Below are 26,029 nucleotides of genomic sequence, written 5' to 3'. Positions count from 1 at the left end.
TTATTCTGTACATCTTATACACACAGCCTGCAGCTCATTCTATACACCTTATACACACACACAGCCTGCAGCTCATTCTATACACCTTATACACATACACAGCCTGCAGCTCATTCTATACACCTTATACACACACAGCCTGCAGCTCATTCTATACACCTTATACACGCACAGCCTGCAGCTCATTCTATACACCTTATACACACACAGCCTGCAGCTCATTCTATACACCTTATACACACACAGCCTGCAGCTCATTCTATACACCTTATACACTCACACACAGCCTGCAGCTCATTCTATACACCTTATACACACACAGCCTGCAGCTCATTCTATATACCATATACACACACGCACAGCCTGCAGCTCATTCTATACACCTTATACACACACACAGCCTGCAGCTCATTTTATACACCTTATACACACATACAGCTTGCAGCTCATTCTATACACCTTATACACGCACTGCCTGCAGCTTATTCTATACACCTTATACACACACACAGCCTGCAGCTCATTCTATACACCTTATACACACACAGCCTGCAGCTCATGCTATACATATTATACACACACAGCCTGCAGCTCATTCTATACACCTTATACACGCACAGCCTGCAGCTCATTCTATACACCTTATACACACACACAGCCTGCAGCTCATTTTATACACCTTATACACACACACACACAGCCTGCAGCTCATTCTATACACCTTATACACACACAGCCTGCAGCTCATTCTATACACCTTATACACACAGCCTGCAGCTCATTCTATACACCTTATACACACAGCCTGCAGCTCATTCTATACACATTATACACACACAGCCTGCAGCTCATTCTGTACACCTTATACACACACAACCTGCAGCTCATTCTATACACCTTATACACACAGCCTGCAGCTCATTCTATACACCTTATACACACACAGAGCCTGCAGCTCATTCTATACACCTTATACACACACACACAGCCTGCAGCTCATTCTATACACCTTATTCACACACACACAAACAGCCTGCAGCTCATTCTATACATCTTACACACACACACACACACACACCCTGCAGCTCATTCTATACACCTTATACACACACAGCCTGCAGCTCATTCTATACACCTTATACACAAACAGCCTGCAGCTCATTCTATACACCTTATACACACACACACACCCTGCAGCTCATTCTTTACACATTATACACAAACACAGCCTGCAGCTCATTCTATACACCTTATACACACACAGCCTGCAGCTCATTCTATACACCTTATACACACAGCCTGCAGCTCATTCTATACACCTTATACACACACAGCCTGCAGCTTATTCTATACACCTTATACACACAGCCTGCAGCTCATTCTTTATACCTTATACACACACACAGACTGCAGCTCATTCTATACACCTTATACACACACAGCCTGCAGCTCATTCTTTACACCTTATACACACACACACAGCTTGCAGCTCATTCTATACACCTTATACACACACAGCCTGCAGCTCATTCTATACACCTTATACACACACACAGCCTGCAGCTCATTCTATACACCTTATACACACACACAAACAGCCTGCAGCTCATTCTATACACCTTATACACACAAATAGCCTGCAGCTCATTCTATACACCTTATACACACACACAGCCTGCAGCTCATTCTATACACCTTATACACACACACAGCCTGCAGCTTATTCTATACACCTTATACACACACAGCCTGCATCTCATTCTATACACCTTATACACACAGCCTGCAGCTCATTCTATACACCTTATACACACACAGCCTGCAGCTCATTCTATACACCTTATACATACACACAGCCTACAGCTCATTCTATACACCTTATACATACACACAGCCTACAGCTCATTCTATACACCTTATACACACACACAGCCTGCAGCTCATTCTATACACCTTATACACACACACACAGCCTGCAGCTCATTCTATACACTTTATACACACAGCCTGCAGCTCATTCTATACACTTTATACACACACAGCCTGATGGTAATTTTATACACCTTATACACACACAGCCTGAATGTAATTTTATACACCTTATACACACACAGCCTGAAGGTAATTTTATACACCTTATACACACACAGCCTGAAGGTAATTTTATACACCTTATGCACACACAGCCTGAAGGTAATTTTATACAGCTTATGCACATACAGCCTGAATGTAATTTTATATACCTTATACACACACAGCCTGAAGGTAATTTTATACACCTTATGCACATACAGCCTGAAGGTAATTTTATACACCTTATGCTCACACAGCCTGAAGGTAATTTTATACACCTTATGCACACACAGCCTGAAGGTAATTTTATACACCTTATGCACACACAGCCTGAAGGTAATTTTATACACTTTATACACATACAGCCTGAATGTAATTTTATACACCTTATGCACATACAGCCTGAAGGTAATTTTATACAATAATTTCAATAATTTTCTGCCTCAAAAAAAGTTTGTGCACATACATGAAATTCTTTTGTTTCACATACACCTTATACTTACACCCTGAAGGTAATTGTATACAATATTTTAATAATGTTGTCCCTTAGACAAAGTTTGTATACATTGAACCATCAGAAAGCAAAAGTTTCACTATCTCAGTCATGCTAAAAATATTCAATATTTCAGAATTTTTGGATATGGGAGACTCAACCTGTATACTTCATGGGGGTTTCATGAACTTAGGGGCATATGTATCAAAGCTTGATGTGAGATATATCTCACCAACCAATTAGCTTTTAACTTACATTTTACAGGCTGTGTTTTAAGAAATGATAGTTTGGAGCCGATTGGTTGGTGATATATATTTCACTATTTTATCTCACATAAAGCTTTGATACATAGGCCCCAATCCCTATAGTATTTTGAAAACTTGAAAATAGCTTTGGGGAATATGACAAGTGATAAATATTTTGCACAGTACTTACCAGGAAACTTCCGGGAATATATAATGCACCAATGTCTCCTCGCTGGCTGGAAGTTATATAACAAAAATGTGGTAAATAACAATTAGTTCATTGAAAAAAAAAGTTTTCCAAGTTTTCTGTTGAAACTATTAAAAGGTTTTACATTTTCTTAGGTATGTTGTACAAATGTTTGTTGATTATCGTTCATTTGTTCAGAATTGTTAGATAAAAAAAAATCAGGACAACACAGAAGTATTTTCTAAATGTCCATAATGACATGGAAATGGCTAAAGTGTCTATTTATCAAGTTACGTCATGGCTATAACAGAGTAGTTTTCGCAAAATACCAACTGCGTCTCAGAGAAACCTAGTTATGAGACCCATTTCTAGTTCCAGCAATAATCACCACTGACATACGGTAACATATTAGTGCACAGTAAGATAACCATACTGCACATGCTCAGTGACAGTCGTTCTATAATAGGGCTTGGATATAAAGATGGCGGCATCCCCATTGAGTAACGCCATGGCACCGTTTTCTGTCATTGCTGCAGATGGTTTGGGCTGACACAGAACGCGTCGGGTGCGCTGAGAGATTCTGTGAGAAGGTTGAAGGATTTGATGATCCGAACATGCATCTCCTGGTCTGTAACTACGAACCACAGTGAGTCCTCATTGCTATCACCATTCATCTGCTTACACAGGGGTGAGACGGAGCAGAGCGTGGGCATTCTCCTGGCATTCTTCTGAATTGCACTTGTCCCGGAACCAAGTATACATAGATACGGGGGACCTGAGCACTAAGCATTTTAGTTTCATTATCTGTGCACATACTGTGTGTAGGCTGTACCCGGTGAGGGCGTCATGGGAATTATGGGCCATGCAGACTTGGCAGAGAGACCTCTTAGTGTGATCACTGTACATACAGTACCAGGCACAGAGACATTAGTGTGATCACTGTACGTACAGTACCAGGCACAGAGACCTTAGTGTGATCACTGTACGTACAGTACCAGGCACAGAGACCTCTTAGTGTGATCGCTGTACATACAGTACCAGGCACAGAGACCTCTTAGTGTGATCGCTGTACATACAGTACCAGGCACAGAGATACCTTAGTGTGATCGCTGTACATACAGTACCAGGCACAGAGATACCTTAGTGTGATCGCTGTACATACAGTACCAGGCACAGAGATACCTTAGTGTGATCGCTGTACATACAGTACCAGGCACAGAGATACCTTAGTGTGATCGCTGTACATACAGTACCAGGCACAGACACATCTTAGTGTGATCGCTGTACATACAGTACCAGGCACAGAGACATCTTAGTGTGATCGCTGTACATACAGTACCAGGCACAGAGACATCTTAGTGTGATCACTGTACATACAGTACCAGGCACAGACACCTTAGTGTGATCGCTGTACATACAGTACCAGGCACAGAGACATCTTAGTGTGATCACTGTACATACAGTACCAGGCACAGAGACCTTAGTGTGATCACTGTACGTACAATACCAGGCACAGAGACCTCTTAGTGTGATCACTGTACGTACAGTACCAGGCACAGAGACCTTAGTGTGATCGCTGTACGTACAGTACCAGGCACAGACACCTTAGTGTGATCACTGTACATACAGTACCAGGCACAGACACCTTAGTGTGATCACTGTACGTACAGTACCAGGCACAGACACCTTAGTGTGATCGCTGTACGTACAGTACCAGGCACAGACACCTTAGTGTGATCACTGTACATACAGTACAAGGCACAGAGACCTCTTAGTGTGATCGCTGTACATACAGTACCAGGCACAGAGACATCTTAGTGTGATCGCTGTACATACAGTACCAGGCACAGAGACATCTTAGTGTGATCGCTGTACGTACAGTACCAGGCACAGACACCTTAGTGTGATCGCTGTACATACAGTACCAGGCACAGAGACATCTTAGTGTGATCACTGTACATACAGTACCAGGCACAGACACCTTAGTGTGATCACTGTACATACTGTACCAGGCACAGACACCTTAGTGTGATCGCTGTACATACAGTACCAGGCACAGAGACATCTTAGTGTGATCACTGTACATACAGTACCAGGCACAGAGACCTCTTAGTGTGATCGCTGTACATACAGTACCAGGCACAGAGACACCTTAGTGTGATCGCTGTACACACAGTACCAGGCACAGACACCTTATTGTGATCGCTGTACATACAGTACCAGGCACAGACACCTTATTGTGATCGCTGTACATACAGTACCAGGCACAGAGACATCTTAGTGTGATCGCTGTACATACAGTACCAGGCACAGACACCTTAGTGTGATCGCTGTACGTACAGTACCAGGCACAGAGACACCTTAGTGTGATCGCTGTACATACAGTACCAGGCACAGACACCTTAGTGTGATCGCTGTACATACAGTACCAGGCACAGACACCTTAGTGTGATGGCTGTACATACAGTACCAGGCACAGAGATACCTTAGTGTGATCGCTGTACATACAGTACCAGGCACAGACACCTTAGTGTGATCGCTGTTCATACAGTACCAGGCACAGAGACCTCTTAGTGTGATCGCTGTACGTACAATACCAGGCACAGAGACACCTTAGTGTGATCGCTGTACATACAGTACCAGGCACAGAGACACCTTAGTGTGATTGCTGTACATACAGTACCAGGCACAGAGACACCTTAGTGTGATTGCTGTACATACAGTACCAGGCACAGACACCTTAGTGTGATCACTGTACATACAGTACCAGGCACAGAGACACCTTAGTGTGATCGCTGTACATACAGTACCAGGCACAGACACCTTAGTGTGATCGCTGTACATACAGTACCAGGCACAGACACCTTAGTGTGATCCCTGTACATACAGTACCAGGCACAGACACCTTAGTGTGATCCCTGTACATACAGTACCAGGCACAGAGACCTCTTAGTGTGATCGCTGTACGTACAGTACCAGGCACAGAGACCTCTTAGTGTGATCGCTGTACATACAGTACCCGGCACAGACACCTTAGTGTGATCGCTGTACGTACAGTACCAGGCACAGACACCTTAGTGTGATCGCTGTACGTACAGTACCAGGCACAGAGACATCTTAGTGTGATCGCTGTACATACAGTACCAGGCAATGAGACCTCTTAGTGTGGTCGCTGTACGTACAGTACCAGGCACAGAGCCATCTTAGTGTGATCGCTGTACATACAGTACCAGGCACAGACACCTTAGTGTGATCGCTGTACATACAGTACCAGGCACAGAGCCACCTTAGAGTGATCGCTGTACATACAGTACCAGGCACAGACACCTTAGTGTGATCGCTGTACGTACAGTACCAGGCACAGAGACCTCTTAGTGTGATCGCTGTACGTACAGTACCAGGCACAGACACCTTAGTGTGATCGCTGTACATACAGTACCAGGCACAGACACCTTAGTGTGATCGCTGTACGTACAGTACCAGGCACAGAGACCTCTTAGTGTGATCGCTGTACGTACAGTACCAGGCACAGACGCCTTAATGTGATCGCTGTACATACAGTAACAGGCACAGACCATTGTGATGATGGACTACAATCCTTTATGTATCCCTGCACCTCATCTCTGCCACTCTGGTGAATGTAGTCCGTACACTTTTGTCTCCCTTCTGTTCCCCAGACTCCCTATGTTATACCTACTTATATATATTTCTATGTGAAGGAGAACCTGGCTGATTAGCAGGAAGGACAAGCTTATGAAAGTATAGGCTGACTCCTACCCACCCCTGTACCAGCTGGAATATAAACTCACACACTGGTCTCTGGTGGAAAAAAACAATCATCACACTTTTATTAAGCACCAAGCTCACAACCACAGCATCCATGGGAACGTGGTGTGTAATCAAATATTTGGCCTACACATAAGTCCCTCTACTCCCAAAAATGGAACCCGGCGAAAAGTCCTGTCAGATTTGGTGAAATCAGCCAAAAGATGCACTGACATTGGGGATCACTATAGATACCTCCGAATAGGCCTGCTAAAGGTATTTGGGGTACTTAAATGCTCTTAATAGCTGGTAATTAGCGTCTTTACATAAGTGGTGAAGAATAGCATTTAACTTTATTTTTTCTGCAAAATAACTAGTCCCAGGAAAATTTGGGGTACATGAAAATGGGTGCTAGCATATTTTGATGTAGCTAAAGTGAAGTTTTAAAAACTTAAAAAAATCCACCTGCTGCAAGCACCTGCAATCCTAAATCACCTGGGGAATACTTGGGGACCCCTCTGGAGTCTATTTTGCTATTTTTTAAGTTTGTCCCCCAACTTTGTTTTTTGTTTTTTTTTGCCCCCAAAATGAAAGTACATTTTTGGGGTGTTCATTTTTTTTTTTTTGACCGTTTACCTTTAGGGGACTGTTCCAAGGGTGCTGGGTGGTTCCCACAAGTTTGTACCCCAAAACCCAAATTCTGCACTTTTTTCCGCCTGGTTTCATAGGTGAATCATTTTCGCCTATTCTAATACATTGACTTTCCGCAGCATCGAAAAGTCATTGAGTATTGAATACGGGGTTACGTTTTCGGCTGGCAAAATGACATCACAACTTTTCCGCAGAAACTGACTTTTCACACCTAATTGAATATGGTCCTATGTGTTATAGGGAAAACAACAACAAAAAAACCCACCAAGGTCTGCTGTGAGGCAGTGATGCTAACCATTACAAGTATCGTTCCTCAGGTATGAATGGAACCGATGACCTCAGTGCTGTGAGGAAGTGATGCTAACCATTACAAGTATCGTTCCTCAGCTATGGATGGAACCGATGACCTCAGTGCTGTGAGGCAGTGATGCTAACCATTACAAGTATTATTCCTCAGGTATGGATGGAACCTATGACCTCAGTGCTGTGAGGAAGTGATGCTAACCATTACAAGTATCGTTCTTCAGCTATGGATGGAACCTATGACCTCAGTGCTGTGAGGAAGTGATGCTAACCATTACAAGTATCGTTCCTCAGCTATGGATGGAACCTATGACCTCAGTGCTGTGAGGCAGTGATGCTAACCATTACAAGTATTATTCCTCAGCTATGGATGGAGCCTATGACCTCAGTGCTGTGAGGAAGTGATGCTAACCATTACAAGTATTGTTCCTCAGGTATGGATGGAACCTATGACCTCAGTGCTGTGAGGCAGTGATGCTAACCATTACAAGTATCATTCCTCAGGTATGGATGGAGCCTATGACCTCAGTGCTCTGAGGCAGTGATGCTAACCATTACAAGTATTGTTCCTCAGGTATAGATGGAACCTATGACCTCAGTGCTGTGAGGAAGTGATGCTAACCATTACAAGTATCGTTCCTCAGGTATGGATGGAGCCTATGACCTCAGTGCTCTGAGGCAGTGATGCTAACCATTACAAGTATTGTTCCTCAGGTATAGATGGAACCTATGACCTCAGTGCTGTGAGGAAGTGATGCTAACCATTACAAGTATTGTTCCTCAGGTGTGGATGGAGCCTATGACCTCAGTGCTGTGAGGCAGTGATGCTAACCATTACACTAGCGCACGCAGGGGGGGTTCTGAGTACCCAGAAACCACCCCTGATGAACCCAGTGATTGCAAAATAACCTGAGTGGGTCCTGCAGTGTATGGCTGTGCTACGCGCAGAGTGCCGCAACAGCCAATCGCTGGTGCCATCTCCTTAATCAGTCCCCACTGCGCTGTGTCTCCTCAGCCAGCAGGCAGCTCCGTCCAGCCAGGCAGACACTGGCTGGCCCACGCCGCCTCCTCCTGGGACTCGTCAGTCCCCGCCCACTGCTCCTGAGCAGCAGCAGCGAGGCCCGCACATAGTCTTCCCCTGCTCCCAGACTGGATCCGGAGCAACGGACTCACGTAGCCACTCACTGTTGGAGCTTGAGACCCGGTGGGCGGAGTGCAGCACGGTGACCACAGGGAGACTGGCTCACACAAGGGCAGCAGTTGCACCACACGACCCCCCGCGCTTAGAAGATGGTTGAACAGACATACCGGTACAGTAAGGAAGGAAGGAAGGTCAGTACACCCGGCTGCACAGCACTCCTCTTTCTGCGTCAACCACACAGTACTCCTCTCTCACATACACACAGTGATATATATATATATATATATATATATATGTGTGAATGTATATATTTAATGTGTGTATATATATATATATATATATATATATATATATATATATACACACACACACACACACACATATATACACATACACACACACACACAAATGGAAACCCCCCCTAAAAATCCTGCGTTTGCCCCTGCATTACAAGGCTTCAAAAAAGACAAACAGTTGCAGGTCCTTGTGAGGTTACCAGGTTTATGTTTGCGTTATATTGGCCCTTAGCAGTTATAGCTCTTGCACGTTATCCAGTTCCTTTATGGGTTCAGGGATCACACAGTGAGCAAGCAATAACCAGGTATGAGTGCATCTTTATTACATACACACTAATTATACAATGTATAAGAAAAGTGTTGGATGCGCTGATCAAAATATAAAAATAGACATTTATTGCATATAAAAACTTAATAGACAAACATGTAAAAATGAAGCACTAATAGATAGGACAAACTCATTGGCTGTAAACCTAAAAAACAATTTAGTTCCAGCTATAACATAATTCGTGATACAATGTAATGTGAGTGGTTTCAAAAGAGAAGAGAAAGATATCTTTATACCAATGTTATTGTTTGATTAGAGAGGAGATAAAGGGGCCTATTCATCAACACTAAAATAACATTTTTAAAGGACATTTTCCTTAAATAACGTTATTTTGGTATTCATGTAGCCACTTAGCACAGGAGATATCACAGATATCTCCTTGCTAAGTTCCCCTGCGTTAATTTCCACACTCCCCATACATTAGTACATTAGTATGGGTACATTAGTACATTAGTATGGGGATATTAGTACATTAGTATGGGGATGTGAAAATTATGGTATTCATCAAATTCCGAAAATTATCAATTTTCGGAATTTGATGCAGTTACTATTCGCCACTGTGAGGTGGCGAATAGCAGAATCCACTAACCTGTATCCGCGTGTGCAGGTCCCCCGACGAGTCCCTCCGGCGCTTTGCTCCGTCCTCAGGCTCCGGAGGTTGGTCTGTCATGTGTGCTCCCAGCAGAGCACAAGAAAGTTTAGACAAAAAAAAAAAGTTGTTTTTTATTTTCTAATCTGTCATGTGGTCTGCTGGGAAACCACATGACAGCGCAGCAGGACGGAGCCGGAGGCTGCTGCGCGGACAGGTAAGTTGGGGGGGGGTGAGGGTGAGCGGAGGGGGGAGGTGGGGAGGGGGGGTACACAAACTTAACGCATCTGTAGGCAGTGCTGCGCATGCGCTGATTTTACAGAAGTAACAGCGCATGCGCAGCACTGTTTCCAGATGCGATAAGGTAGTGTACGCAGGGAAAAGTATCTATTTCCCGAAAAGCTGTCATCGCAAAAATGACAGGTACCGGAATAGATACTTATGGAGAGGAGGAATGATGAATTCCACCTATAATTAGCTAGAACTCCATGCAAGTTCTAAAGCTAATTATCTCCAGAGAATTTTTAGGTTTAATGAATAGGCCCCAAAGACCTGCTTCTCTCTAATTATTCCAAATAGTTTTGTAAATCAGCTTGTCCCTCTATTCATAGACTCACACAGCCAGAAAAAATCCAAGTGAGTTTGAACAATTCTCTATAATGTTATATAAGCACTTGATGGATATATCCTGGCAAAATGCTGTATTCTCAGAAGCATGATTTTGGCCACACAACAAATTCTAGTTGTTCAATGTTCCAACTTTACATAACAGATGCTGCCGGTCATTAGGCAGAGGTGGAAAAAGTTACTGGATTTTAGCATGTGATGCCCTGGGGATGACCCTTGGTTGGAATTTTTTTGGGGTGCTTTGCTTCTCGGACGTGAACCCCTTAATGTTAGGGATGCCAGTATAGAGGAGCCTTGACGATTGGCCTGGCGCCTATTCATATATTTGCAAATGTATGTAACTAATACCTCTGCAGCAAAAACAATACTTAAATCCTACATGATAATAGCGATTCAGTGTGCTGGGGGGCAAATCTCTTTTTTTTCTGTGATCAGAGTAAACCCCGCCCTTTACAAGCATCTGTGTTATGCAATTAAGCTGATCTGAGCAACTACCATTTTTTTGGCAAGTTTGGAGAGGCATGAAGGCAGTCAGCATTAGGAGCAGGTGCTGATGCTTATAGTGCCATGTGGAGGTTTTTTGGGGTACCTCCAAGGTAAGTTAGCTCTCAGCTTTTATATGTGCTGTTATCATGCAGTACATCAATTGTAATTATATGACCCAGAGTGGGTGCTACTATTATGTAGCAATAATTATTTTGGGGTGAGCATTTGGGAGTGGGGCCCCCGGGGGGGTTCTCACTGGACCTTTCTCATGGCATCACCACTTAATTCACATAGAATACTTTTATCACTTTTCTATTTGTTTGTATATTATTTATGTCATTTTAATTCTCTCTCATTTCATTAACACTTTTTGATTTATACTTACACATCTTTTCTTTATACTTCACTATCACCTTTTTCACTGTTTCGTGTGATTCCCTGGGGATGACCCATGGCTGGAATTTTTTGGGGTGCCTTGCTTCTCGGACGTGAGCCCCTTAATGTTAGGGACGCCAGTATAGAGGAGCCTTGACTATTGGCCTGGCGCTTATTCATATATTTGCAAATGTATGTAACTAATACCTCTGAATCGCTATTATCATGTAGTATTGTTTTTGCTGCAGTGTGCTGGGGGCAAATCTCTTTTTTTTTCTGTGATTTACAAAACTATTTGGAATAATTAGAGAGAAGCAGGTCTTTATCTCCTCTCTAATCAAACAATAACATTGGAATAAAGATATCTTTCTCTTCTCTTGTGAAACCACTCACATTACATTGTATCACAAATTATGTTATAGCTGGAACTAAATTGTTTTTTATGTTTACAGCCAATGAGTTTGTCCTATCTATTAGTGCGTCATTTTTACATGTTTGTCTATTATATTTTCATATGCAATAAATGTCTATTTGTATATTTTGATCAGCGCCTCCAACACTTTTCTTATACATTGTTTCTATTTTGTTGAGCGATCCAGTACCTCAAACTGTGTGGGGGCAGCGGTCAAATTCTTATTTACTTAAGAATATTCAACATATGCCACATTTATGTATGTTTATAGATAGATATATTTTTCCCAGAGGGTTAGCGCCCGAATATTTGGTTGGACACTTATTATACAATCTGCAACCTACAAACTATATACAATATATAGAGGGAATATTTACATCAATCACAGTTCAGAAACCACATATAGAAACTCTCTACCCCACTAGACAGTCAGTAGGCACCTCAGGGTGTACGGGAGCATAGAGCGCTACGTGTCTGTGAGACCCTGGTGGATAATTTCCTCCTGGGGGAGGTGCTGCTGTGGTTAGATTGGGTACTCAGGCAGTGATGGTAGGGTGCACTGGAAAGTCATCCGGCTCCAGCCAGCACGCCAACCACGCGCCTGAGGAAGCTCCAGAAGGGGCAAACACCTTGGCTGTGTATCTTTCGTTGGGCTTTCTTCAGTGATGTCTGTTGGTGGAAGGCTTGGGGGTATCTCTGGCTATGAGCATGCCTCAACCAGCACCACATCCTACCTGCCATGCCGGATAGGATCACAGAGTATCTGCTGCAGCCCTCTATCTCTCTGTGCCGTGCAGAGATTGGGTGTAAATGTGTCCTGGGCAGCCTGGTTTCCCTGCTGGGCTGGTGCCTAAATGTCTCTGCAATTCAGTTTATGCCCAAAAACTTGGTGCCCCAGGTATTAAACATTTACCATCACCATTTGGCAACTATCAGGGTGGTTGGTGAACCCTGTACACTGAATCCTGCTTAGCACTTCCCTGGCATGGGTTAGCTGCTCCTCACAGCTATAACTAAAGGTCATCCAGGTAAGTGTGGGCAAACTCCTGGCATCCTTCAAGCATGTGGTCCACAGTGCACTGGAAGGGGCATTCTTCATGGCAGCTTTGTAAATTCAAAGAGGCCACAGGGGGTGATGAACGTGGAGTGCTCCTGTGCCTCCCTGGTTAGGTTCTCTCAGAGAGTGCAGATGCTGAACCGTACTTGTGGATTGCTGAATACCCAGAGCAGAGGCACGGAGGGGTAAGGATCCTGTTGTCTCCTTCAGGAAAGGTGTCACACACAGCTGCATTACATGGGGCTGATGGCTCTGGAGTGTGTGAAGGAAAAAAGGATTTGTGACAAGTAAAGAAGCACCTGACAGAGAACTGGTGAGGAGTCAGTAGTTCCTAAGGAGATTATTACAAAGTGGTGTCATTCCTGGGATCATTCTGCCAGCCACGTTCTGTATGGTACAGACCAGCCGCTGCCCTGCTGGGTCGGTGAGTGGGGTTATCCAGGCTGTAAAAATCTGTTTCTTTGGATATGTGGAAAAGTTATGCAAAGTGCAAATGTGTAAAGTCTTATGCTGTGTCCTGGAAGACAAATAAGTGTTTTCACCGTATGAATATTTGCAAACTAAAAGTAACTGTTTGTGAATTTGTAACAGCGGGGAAAGGGTTAATGGAGAAAGCCCAAGTGTCTTTGTTCTTTCCCTCTCCTCTTCTACCTGCATTGTTACATCTGGGTATGGTGCAATTATCTCTGCACAAGACAACTAATATACACTATACACTTATCTGTCACATATCTGTCTATCACTAATGCTGGGTATACACTATACACTTATCTGTCACATGTCTGTCTATCACTAATGCTGGGTATACACTATACACTTATCTGTCACATATCTGTCTATCACTAATGCTGGGTATACACTATACACTTATCTGTCACATGTCTGTCTATCACTAATGCTGGGCATACACTATACACTTATCTGTCACATATCTGTCTATCACTAATGCTGGGTATACACTATACACTTATCTGTCACATGTCTGTCTATCACTAATGCTGGGTATACACTATACACTTATCTGTCACATATCTGTCTATCACTAATGCTGGGTATACACTATACACTTATGTCACTAGGGGTGAGCGGGTTCAGATTTCTGAAATCCGAACCCCCCCGAGCCCCCCCGATCCGAGTCAGGCTCGACTTTTCCCGCCTGACTCGGATTCTGAAATCGAGGCAAAACGTCATCTTCCCGCCTTCCGAGTCTACTTCAAAGTCCATAGGGGCTGGCTGGACTGTGTTGTGCAGTCAGTTGTCCATAGGGGCTGTGTCCACTCCAAAGTCCTGTGCAGTGTCCCTGTCCTAAAGGGGTGCTGTAGTGTTGTCCAGGGGGTGCTCTGTCCATCAGGGGTGCTCCCCCCAAGTGCTAAAAAAATAATATTTTTTTTGTGTTTGTGAATTGTGTGCGCAGTAGCCGCACATGCATCAACAAAGTAGTGCCAAGCGTGCGCCTGTGTCATAAGTAAAGGGCCGGCTGGCTTGACCATTAAAGGGTGCTGTAACCCCCAAAGTACACTCCAGTCCAAACCAAAAAAAATAATAATTTTCTGTGTTTGAGAATTGTGTGCGCAGTAGCCGCATGTGCATGAACAAAGGAGCAGCGCCAAGCGTGCGCCTGTGTCCCATAAGTAAAGAGCCGGCTGGCTCATTTCTTAAAGGCTGGTGTAACCCACAAAGTGCACTACTCTCCAGCAAAAATAAAAAAATATTTTCTGTGTTTAGCCGCACGTATATATCAAATCGATATAACATAAATGGAGGACCAAACTTTCTCCGATAAAAATAAAATAGAGAAAGATTAAGAACCACTTCCTCCTAGTGCTGAAGCTGCTGCCACTAGTCATGACATAGACGATAACATGCCATCAACGTCGTCTGCCAAGGCCGATGCCCAATGTCATAGTAGAGGGCACATACAATCCCAAATGACAAAGTTCAGGAAAATGACCTTGAAAAAAACATTTAAATCAGCTGAAGAGAAACGTAAACTTGCCAATATGCCATTTACGACACGGAGTGGCAAGGAACGGCTAAGGTCGATCCCTAGTATGTTCATGACTAGTGGTTCAGCTTCACATGACGATGGAAGCCCTCCTCCCACTAAAAAAAATCAAAAAAGAGTTAAGCTGGCAAAAGCACAGCGAAGAACTGTGCTTTCTAAGAAGATATCACAAATCCCCAAGGAGAGTCCAAGAGTGGTGGCGGTTGCGATGCCTGACCTTCCCAGCACTGGACGGGAAGAGGTGGCTCTTTCCACCATTTGCACGCCCCCTGCAAGTGCTGAAAGGAGAACCCACAGTCCACTTGCTGATATGCCAATTGAAGATGTCACTGTTGAAGTACAACAGGATGAGGATACTGGTGTAGCTGGAGCTGAGGAGGAAGTTGGCGAGGAGGATTCTGATGGTGATGTGGTTTGTTTAAATCAGGCTCCGGGGGAGACAGTTGTTGTTCGTGGGATGAAAAAGCCCATCACGGTCATGCCTGGGCAGAAGACCAAACATTCCACCTCTTTGGTCTGGCAATATTTCTATCCAAATCTGAACAACAACTGTCTTGCCATATGTACCATATGTAAAGGTGAAATAAGTAGGGGTAGGGATGTCAACCACCTAGGAACATCCTCCCTTATACGGCACCTGCAGCGCGTTCATAAAATGTTACTGTCAAGTTCAGAAACTTTGGCTAAGACCGTAAGCAGTCCAGGGACACCTAAATCCCGTTGTCCTGTTGTATCCAAGCGCCTGCAAACCACACCGTCAACTCCCTCCTCGTCAATTTCCTCCTTAGTCAGGATCGGAAGTAGTCCTGCAGGCCATGTCACTGGCATGACTGACTCTCCTATCCCGGATTCCTCCAGAGGATCCTGCATTGCTACGCCTACTGCTGCCGCTGCTGCTGATGGGAGTCGTTCATCATCCCAGAGAGGAAGTAGGAACACCACTACTTTTACTAAACAATTGAGCCTCCAACAGTCCTTAGCGAGGAGGATGAAGTACGACAGCAGTCATCCTGAAGCAAAACATATAACTGAGGCCTTGACTGCTATGTTGGTGTTAGATGTGCGTCCGGTATCCGCCATTAGTGCAGTGGGATTTAGACAATTGATGGAGGTAGTGTGTCCCCGGTTCCAAATCCCGTCTAGATTCCACTTCACTAGGCAGGCGATACCGAGACTGTACAGAAACGTCAGAAAAAGTGTCCTCAGTGTCCTGAAAAATGCCGTTGTACACAATGTCCACTTAACCACGGACATGTGGACAAGTGGAACAGGGCAGACTAAGGACTATATGACTGTGACAGCCCACTGGGTAGATGTATCACCTTACGCAGCAACAGTAGCAGCATCTCAGAAACGCCAGCTCGTTCCAAGGCAGGCTACGCTGTGTATCACCGGTTTCAGTAAGAGGCACACCGCCGACAACCTCTTAGAGAAACTGAGGGAAATCATCGCCCAGTGGCTTACCCCACTTAGACTCTCCTGGGGATTTGTGATATCTGACAATGCCACCAATATTGTGCGGGCATTACATCTGGGCAAATTCCAGCACGTCCCATGTTTTGCTCACACAATAAACTTGGTGGTGCAGAATTTTCTGAAAAGCGACAGGGGCATGCAGGAGACGCTTTGGGTGGCCCGAAAAATTTCTGGCCACTTTCGCCATTCAGCGACTGCGTGCCGAAGACTGGAGCGTCAGCAAACACTCTTGAACCTGCCCCGCCATCACCTGAAGCAAGAGGTTGTGACGCGGTGGAACTCAACCCTCTATATGCTTCAGAGGATGGAGGAGCAGCAAAAGGCCATACAAGCCTATACAGCCACCTATGACATAGGCAAAGGAGGGGGTATGCACCTGACTCAAGCGCAGTGGAGAATGATTTCCGTGTTGTGCAAGGTTCTCCAGCCCTTCGAACTTGCCACACGTGAAGTCAGTTCAGACACTGCCAGCTTGAGTCAGGTCATTCCCCTCATCAGGCTTTTGCAGAAGCAGCTGGAGAAAGTGAAGGAGGAGCTAAGACAGAGCGATTCCGCTCGACATGTGGGACTTGTGGATGAAGCCCTTCATTCGCTTTGCCAGGATTCCAGGGTGGTCAATCTGTTGAAATCAGACCACTACATTTTGGCCACAGTGCTCGATCCTAGGTTTAAAGCCTATGTGGTGTCTCTCTTTCCGGCCGACACAAGCTTGCAGAGGTGAAAAGACCTGCTGGTGAACACACTGTCAGCTGAAAAGGAACGTGACACGTCAACAGCTCCTTCTTCATTTTCTCCCGCAACTGGGGCTGCCAGGAAAAAACTTAGGTATCCTAAGCAACCCGCTGGCGGTGATGCAGGGCAGGCAGGACCAAGTTTGGACATCTGGTCCGGACTGAAGGACCTGGCAACAATTTCTGACATGTCTACTGTCACTGCATATGATACTGTCACCATTGATAGAATGGTGGAGGATTATATCGGTGACAGCATCCAAGTAGGCATGTCAGACAGTCCATACCTGTACTGGCAGGAAAAAGAGGCAATTTGGAGGCCCCTGTACAAACTGGCTCTATTTTACCTGAGTTGCCCTCCCTCCAGTGTGTACTCCGAAAGAGTGTTTAGTGCATCCGGGAACCTTGTCAGCGAAAGGCGTAGGAGGTTGCTTCCACAGAATGTGGAGAAGATGATGTTCATCAAAATGAATTATCAGCTCTTCCAGGGAAACCAGCCTCCAGAACGTACAGAGGGACCCGTGGTGGTGGATTCAAGTGGGGACGAGTTAATACTTTGTGAGGATGAGGATGTACACACTGAAGAGGGTGAGGAAATGGTGGATGAGGAGGATGAGGATGACATCTTGCCTCCGTAGAGCCAGTTTGTGCAGGGACAGATTAATTGCCAGCTTGTTTTGTGGGGGCCCAAACGAACCAATCATTTCAGCCACAGTTGTGTGGCAGACCCTGGCACTGAAATGATTGGTTTGTTAAAGTGTGCATGTCCTGTTTATACAACATAAGGGTGGGTGGGAGGGCCCAAGGACAATTCCATCTTGCACCTCTTTTTTTTCTTTGCATTATGTACAGTTTGGGGCCTAGTTTTTCAAACTGCCATCCTGTCTGCCACTGCAGTTTCACGCCTAGATGGGTCACGTGTTTGTGCCGCCCACTCGTGTCGCTTAGCATAGTCATCCAGCTACCTCGGTGCAACCTTTTGGACATAAAAACACTATTGTGAGGTGTGAGGTGTTCAGAATAGACTGGAAATGAGTGGAAATTAAGGTTATTGAGGTTAATAATAGCATAGGAGCAGAAAAACCTACAAATTCTGTGATTTTAGCTATTTTTATGCTTTTTTCAAAACCAATCTAGATCCAAAACCAAAACACGAAAAGTGGCTGGTGCACACCCCTATCTGTCACATATCTGTCTATCACTAATGCTGGGTATACACTATACACTTATCTGTCACATATCTGTCACTAATGCTGGGTATACACTATACACTTATCTGTCACATATCTGTCTATCACTAATGCTGGGCATACACTATACACTTATCTGTCACATATCTATCTATCACTAATGCTGGGCATACACTATACACTTATCTGTCTATCACTAATGCTGGGCATACACTATACACTTATCTGTCACATATCTGTCTATCACTAATGCTGGGTATACACTTATCTGTCACATATCTATCACTAATGCTGGGCATACACTATACATTTATCTGTCACATATCTGTCTATCACTAATGCTGGGCATACACTATACACTTATCTGTCTATCACTAATGCTGGGCATACACTATACACTTATCTGTCACATATCTGTCTATCACTAATGCTGGGTATACACTTATCTGTCACATATCTATCACTAATGCTGGGTATACACTATACATTTATCTGTCACATATCTGTCTATCACTAATGCTGGGCATACACTTATCTGTCACATATCTGTCTATCACTAATACTGGGTATACACTATACACTTATCTGTCACATATCTGTCTATCACTATTGCTGGGCATACACTATACACTTATCTGTCACATATCTGTCTATCACTATTGCTGGGCATACACTATACACTTATCTGTCACATATCTATCACTAATGCTGGGTATACACTATACATTTATCTGTCACATATCTGTCTATCACTAATGCTGGGTATACACTATACACTTATCTGTCACATATCTGTCTGTCTACCACTAATACTGGGTATACACTATACACTTATCTGTCACATATCTATCACTAATGCTGAGTATACACTATACACATATCTGTCTGTCTATCACTAATCCTGGGCATACACTATACACTTATCTGTCACATATCTGTCTATCACTAATGCTGGGTATACACTATACAATTATCTGTCACATATCTGTCTGTCACTAATACTGGGAATACACTATACACTTATCTGTCACATATCTATCACTAATGCTGGGCATACACTAAACACTTATCTGTCACATATCTGTCTGTCTATCACTAATGCTGGGCATACACTATACATTATCTGTCACATATCTGTCTATCACTAATGCTGGGCATACACTATACACTTATCTGTCTGTCACTAATGCTGGGCATACACTATACACTTATCTGTCACATATCTGTCTGTCTATCACTAATGCTGGGTATACACTAGGGGTGAGCGGGTTCGGATTTCTGAAATCCGAACCCCCCCGAGCCGAGTCCGATCCGAATCAGGCTCGACTTTTCCCGCCTGACTCGGATCTGAAATCGAGGCAAAACGTCATCATCCCGCCTTCCGAGTCTCGCGGGTTTTGGATCCTATATAAGGTACCCGCGTCGGCGCCATTTTCTCACTCGGCTGTGGACAGTGAAGAGGGAGGGTGGGAGTTAGGGCTGTGTAGTGTAGTGTAGTGTAGTGCTGCTGTTGTCCACTACTTCAAAGTCCATAGGGGCTGGCTGGACTGTGTTGTGCAGTCAGTTCTCCATAGGGGCTGTGTCCACTCCAAAGTCCTGTGCAGTGTCCCAGTCCTAAAGGGGTGCTGTAGTGTTGTCCAGGGGGTGCTCTATCCATCAGGGGTGCTCCCCCCAAGTGCTAAAAAAATAATATATTTTCTGTGTTTGTGAATTGTGTGCGCAGTAGCCGCACGTGCATCAACAAAGTAGTGCCAAGCGTGCGCCTGTGTCATAAGTAAAGGGCCAGCTGGCTTGACCGTTAAAGGGTGCTGTAACCCCCAAAGTACACTCCAAACCAAATAAAAAAATATTTTCTGTGTTTGTGAATTGTGTGCACTGTGGCTGCACGTGCATCAACAAAGGAGCAGCGCCAAGCGTGCGCCTGTGTCCCATAAGTAAAGAGCCGGCTGGCTCATTTCTTAAAGGGTGGTGTAACCCACAAAGTGCACTACTCTCCAGCAAAAATAAAAAAATATTTTCTGTGTTTGTGTGCGCTTTAGCCGCACGTATATATATCAATATAACATAAATGGAGGACCAAACTTTCTCCGATAAAAATAAAATAGGGAAAGATCAAGAACCACTTCCTCCTAGTGCTGTTGCTGCTGCTGGGAGTTGTTCATCATCCCAGAGAGGAAGTAGGAACATCACTACTTTTACTAAACAATTGACCCTCCAACAGTCCCTAGCGATGAGGATGAAGTACGACAGCAGTCATCCTGAAGCAAAACGTATAACTGAGGCCTTGACTGCTATGTTGGTGTTAGACGTGCGTCCGGTATCCGACAATAGTGCAGTGGGATTTAGACAATTGATGGAGGTAGTGTGTCCTCGGTTCCAAATCCAGTCTAGATTCCACCTGCATCCTCAAAGCAGCAGTGACAAGCGTGCGTCTGTCTTTTAAAGGGTGGTGTAACTCTCAAAGTGCTCCAAAAAATAAAAAAACTATTTTTTTATTGTGTTTGTGAAATGTGTGGGCTGTAGCCGCACCTGCATCCTTAAAGCAGCAGCGACAAGCGTGCGTCTGAGGGTGTCACCACCCTTTAACAGACAAAGTGTGCTACACAAACAATAAAAATATTGTTCTTTTTTCTGTCTTTGTGAATTGTGTGGGCTGTAGCCGCACTTTAATCCTCAAAGCAGCAGCGACAAGCGTGCGTCTGTCTGTTAAAGGATTACATCGGTGACAGCATCCAAGTAGGCATGTCAGACAGTCCGTACCTGTACTGGCAGGAAAAAGAAGCAATTTGGAGGTCCCTGTACAAACTGGCTCTATTTTACCTGAGTTGCCCCCCCTCCAGTGTGTACTCCGAAAGAGTGTTTAGTGCAGCCGGGAACCTTGTCAGCGAAAGGCGTAGGAGGTTGCTTCCACAAAATGTGGAGAAGATGATGTTCATAAAATGAATTATCAACTCTTCCAGGGAGACCAGCCTCCAGAACGTACAGAGGGACCTGTGGTTCCAGCAGGGACGAATTAATACTCTGTGAGGATGAGGATGTACACACTGAAGAGGGTGAGGAATCGGTGGATGAGGAGGATGAGGATGACATCTTGCCTCCGTAGAGCCAGTTTGTGCAGGGACAGATAAATTGCCAGCTTGTTTTGTGGGGGCCCAAATGAACCAATCATTTCAGCCACAGTTGTGTGGCAGACCCTGGCGCTGAAATGATTGGTTTGTTAAAGTGTGCATGCCCTGTTTATACAACATAAGGGTGGGTGGGAGGGCCCAAGGACAATTCCATCTTGCACCTCTTTTTTTTCTTTGCATTATGTACAGTTTGGGGCCTAGTTTTTCAATGCCATCCTGTCTGCCACTGCAGTTTCACGCCTAGATGGGTCACGTGTTTGTGCCGCCCACTCGTGTCGCTTAGCATAGTCATCCAGCTACCTCGGTGCAACCTTTTGGACATAAAAACACTATTGTGAGGTGTGAGGTGTTCAGAATAGACTGGAAATGAGTGGAAATTAAGGTTATTGAGGTTAATAATAGCATAGGAGCAGAAAAACCTACAAATTCTGTGATTTTAGCTGTTTTTATGCTTTTTTTCAAAAAAATACAGATCCAAAACACAAAACCCAGAACCCAAAACACGCAAGGGTGGTTTTGGCAAAACCAATCCAGATCCAAAACACGAAGAAAGATCCAGATCCAAAACCAAAACACAAAACACGAAAAGTGGCCGGTGCACACCCCTAGTATACACTATACACTTATCTGTCACATATCTGTCTATCACTAATGCTGGGCATACACTATACACTTATCTGTCACATATCTGTCTATCACTAATGCTGGGTATACACTATACACTTATCTGTCACATATCTGTCTATCACTAATGCTGGGTATACACTGTACACTTATCTGTCACATTTCTGTCTATCACTAATGCTGGGCATACACTATACACTTATCTGTCACATATCTATCACTAATGCTGGGTATACACTATACACTTAGCTGTCATATATCTGTCTGTCACTAATGCTGGGTATACACTATGCACTTATCTGTCACATATCTATCACTAATGCTGGGTATACACTATACACTTAGCTGTCACATATCTGTCTATCACTAATGCTGGGTATACACTATACAATTATCTGTCACTAATGCTGGGTATACACTATACACTTATCTGTCACATATCTGTCTATCACTAATGCTGGGCATACACTATACACTTATCTGTCACATATCTATCACTACTGCTGGGCATACACTATACACTTATCTGTCACATATCTATAACTAATGCTGGGTATACACTATACACTTATCTGTCACATATCTGTCTATCACTAATGCTGGGTATACACTGTACACTTATCTGTCACATATCTATCACTAATGCTGGGTATACACTATACACTTATCTGTCATATATCTGTCTGTCACTAATGCTGGGTATACACTATGCACTTATCTGTCACATATCTGTCTATCACTAATGCTGGGTATACACTATACACTTATCTGTCACATATCTATCACTAATGCTGGGCATACACTATACACTTATCTGTCACATATCTGTCTATCACTAATGCTGGGTATACACTATACACTTATCTGTCACATATCTGTCTATCACTAATGCTGGGTATACACTATACACTTATCTGTCACATATCTATCACTAATGCTGGGTATACACTATACACTTATCTGTCACATATCTGTCTATCACTAATGCTGGGTATACACTATACACTTATCTGTCACATATCTGTCTATCACTAATGCTGGGTATACACTATACACTTATCTGTCACATATCTATCACTAATGCTGGGTATACACTATACACTGTTCTGTCACATATCTGTCTGTCACTAATGCTGGGTATACACTATACATTTATCTGTCACATATCTATCACTAATGCTGGGCATACACTGATCTGTCACATATCTGTCTGTCTATCACTAATGCTGGGCATACACTTAGCTGTCATATATCTGTCTGTCACTAATGCTGGGTATACACTATACACTTATCTGTCACATATCTATCACTAATGCTGGGTATACACTATACACTTATCTGTCACATATCTGTCTATCACTAATGCTGGGTATACACTATACACTTATCTGTCACATATCTATCACTAATGCTGGGCATACACATATCTTTCTGTCACTAATGCTGGGCATACACTATACACTTATCTGTCACATATCGGTCTGTTACTAATGCTGGGCATATACTATACACTTATCTGTCACATATCTATCACGAATGCTGGGTATACACTATACACTGATCTGTCACATATCTGTCTATCACTAATACTGGGTATACACTATACAATTATCTGTCACATATCTGTCTGTTACTAATGCTGGGCATACACTATACACTTATCTGTCTATCACTAATGCTGGGCATACACTATACACTTAGCTGTCATATATCTGTCTGTCACTAATGCTGGGTATACACTATTCACTTATCTGTCACTAATGCTGGGTATACACTATACACTTATCTGTCACATATCTGTCTATCACTAATGCTGGGTATACACTATACACTTATCTGTCACATATCTATCACTAATGCTGGGCATACACTATACACTTATCTGTCACATATCTGTCTGTCTATCACTAATGCTGGGTATACACTATACACTTATCTGTCACATATCTATCACTAATGCTGGGTATACACTTATCTGTCACATATCTGTCTGTCTATCACTAATGCTGGGTATACACTATACACTTATCTGTTACATATCTGTCTGTCACTAATGCTGGGCATACACTATACACTTATCTGTCACATATCTATCACTAATGCTGGGCATACACTATACACTTATCTGTCACATACCTGTCTGTCTATAACTAATGCTGGGTATACACTATACACTTATCTGTCACATATCTGTCTGTCACTAATGCTGGGTATACACTATACATTTATCTGTCACATATCTATCACTAATGCTGGGCATACACTGATCTGTCACATATCTGTCTGTCTATCACTAATGCTGGGCATACACTTAGCTGTCATATATCTGTCTGTCACTAATGCTGGGTATACACTATTCACTTATCTGTCACTAATGCTGGGTATACACTATACACTTATCTGTCACATATCTGTCTATCACTAATGCTGGGTATACACTATACACTTATCTGTCACATATCTATCACTAATGCTGGGCATACACTGATCTGTCACATATCTGTCTATCACTAATGCTGGGCATACACTATACACTTATCTGTCACATATCTATCACTAATGCTGGGCATACACTATACAATTATCTGTCACATATCTGTCTGTCACTAATGCTGGGCATACACTATACACTTATCTGTCACATATCTATCACTAATGCTGGGCATACACTTATCTGTCACATATCTGTCTGTCACTAATGCTGGGCATACACTATACACTTATCTGTCACATACCTGTCTGTCTATAACTAATGCTGGGTATACACTATACACTTATCTGTCACATATCTGTCTGTCACTAATGCTGGGCATAAACTATACACTTATCTGTCTATCACTAATGCTGGGCATACACTATACACTTATCTGTCACATATCTGTCTATCACTAATGCTGGGTATACACTATACAATTATCTGTCACATATCTGTCTGTCACTAATGCTGGGTATACACTATACACTTATCTGTCACTAATGCTGGGTATACACTATACACTTATCTGTCACATATCTGTCTATCACTAATGCTGGGTATACACTATACACTTATCTGTCACATATCTATCACTAATGCTGGGCATACACATATCTTTCTGTCACTAATGCTGGGCATACACTATACACTTATCTGTCACATATCGGTCTGTTACTAATGCTGGGCATATACTATACACTTATCTGTCACATATCTATCACGAATGCTGGGTATACACTATACACTGATCTGTCACATATCTGTCTATCACTAATACTGGGTATACACTATACAATTATCTGTCACATATCTGTCTGTTACTAATGCTGGGCATACACTATACACTTATCTGTCTATCACTAATGCTGGGCATACACTATACACTTATCTGTCACATATCTGTCTATCACTAAAGCTGGGCATACACTATACACTTATCTGTCACATATCTATCACTAATGCTGGGCATACACTATACACTTATCTGTCACATATCTGTCTGTCTATCACTAATGCTGGGTATACACTATACACTTATCTGTCACATATCTATCACTAATGCTGGGTATACACTTATCTGTCACATATCTGTCTGTCTATCACTAATGCTGGGTATACACTATACACTTATCTGTTACATATCTGTCTGTCACTAATGCTGGGCATACACTATACACTTATCTGTCACATATCTGTCTATCACTAATGCTGGGCATACACTAGACACTTATCTGTCACATATCTATCACTAATGCTGGGCATACACTATACACTTATCTGTCACATACCTGTCTGTCTATAACTAATGCTGGGTATACACTATACACTTATCTGTCACATATCTGTCTGTCACTAATGCTGGGTATACAC

General features: G+C 43.3%; 1 protein-coding gene across 1 annotated transcript in view; it reads left to right on the top strand.

Annotated features, from left to right (window-relative positions):
* The window catches only part of LOC148477104 (uncharacterized), a 343,189-nt gene that overhangs the window by 277,991 nt on the left and 39,169 nt on the right, over window positions 1-26,029 (top strand). The window contains exon 3 of the mRNA XM_088457224.1: window positions 3,535-3,644. Within this exon, the coding sequence (XP_088313350.1) occupies window positions 3,535-3,644 (110 nt within the window). The remainder of the gene's footprint in view (window positions 1-3,534; window positions 3,645-26,029) is intronic.

This window comes from Taudactylus pleione, unplaced genomic scaffold (genome assembly GCF_031769625.1).
Source record: "Taudactylus pleione unplaced genomic scaffold, aTauple2 ptg000747l, whole genome shotgun sequence".
In the NCBI taxonomy this organism is placed as follows: domain Eukaryota; kingdom Metazoa; phylum Chordata; class Amphibia; order Anura; family Myobatrachidae; genus Taudactylus; species Taudactylus pleione.
The sequence above is the reverse complement of the archived record's forward strand: the minus strand, read 5'-3'. Positions and strand labels throughout refer to the sequence as shown.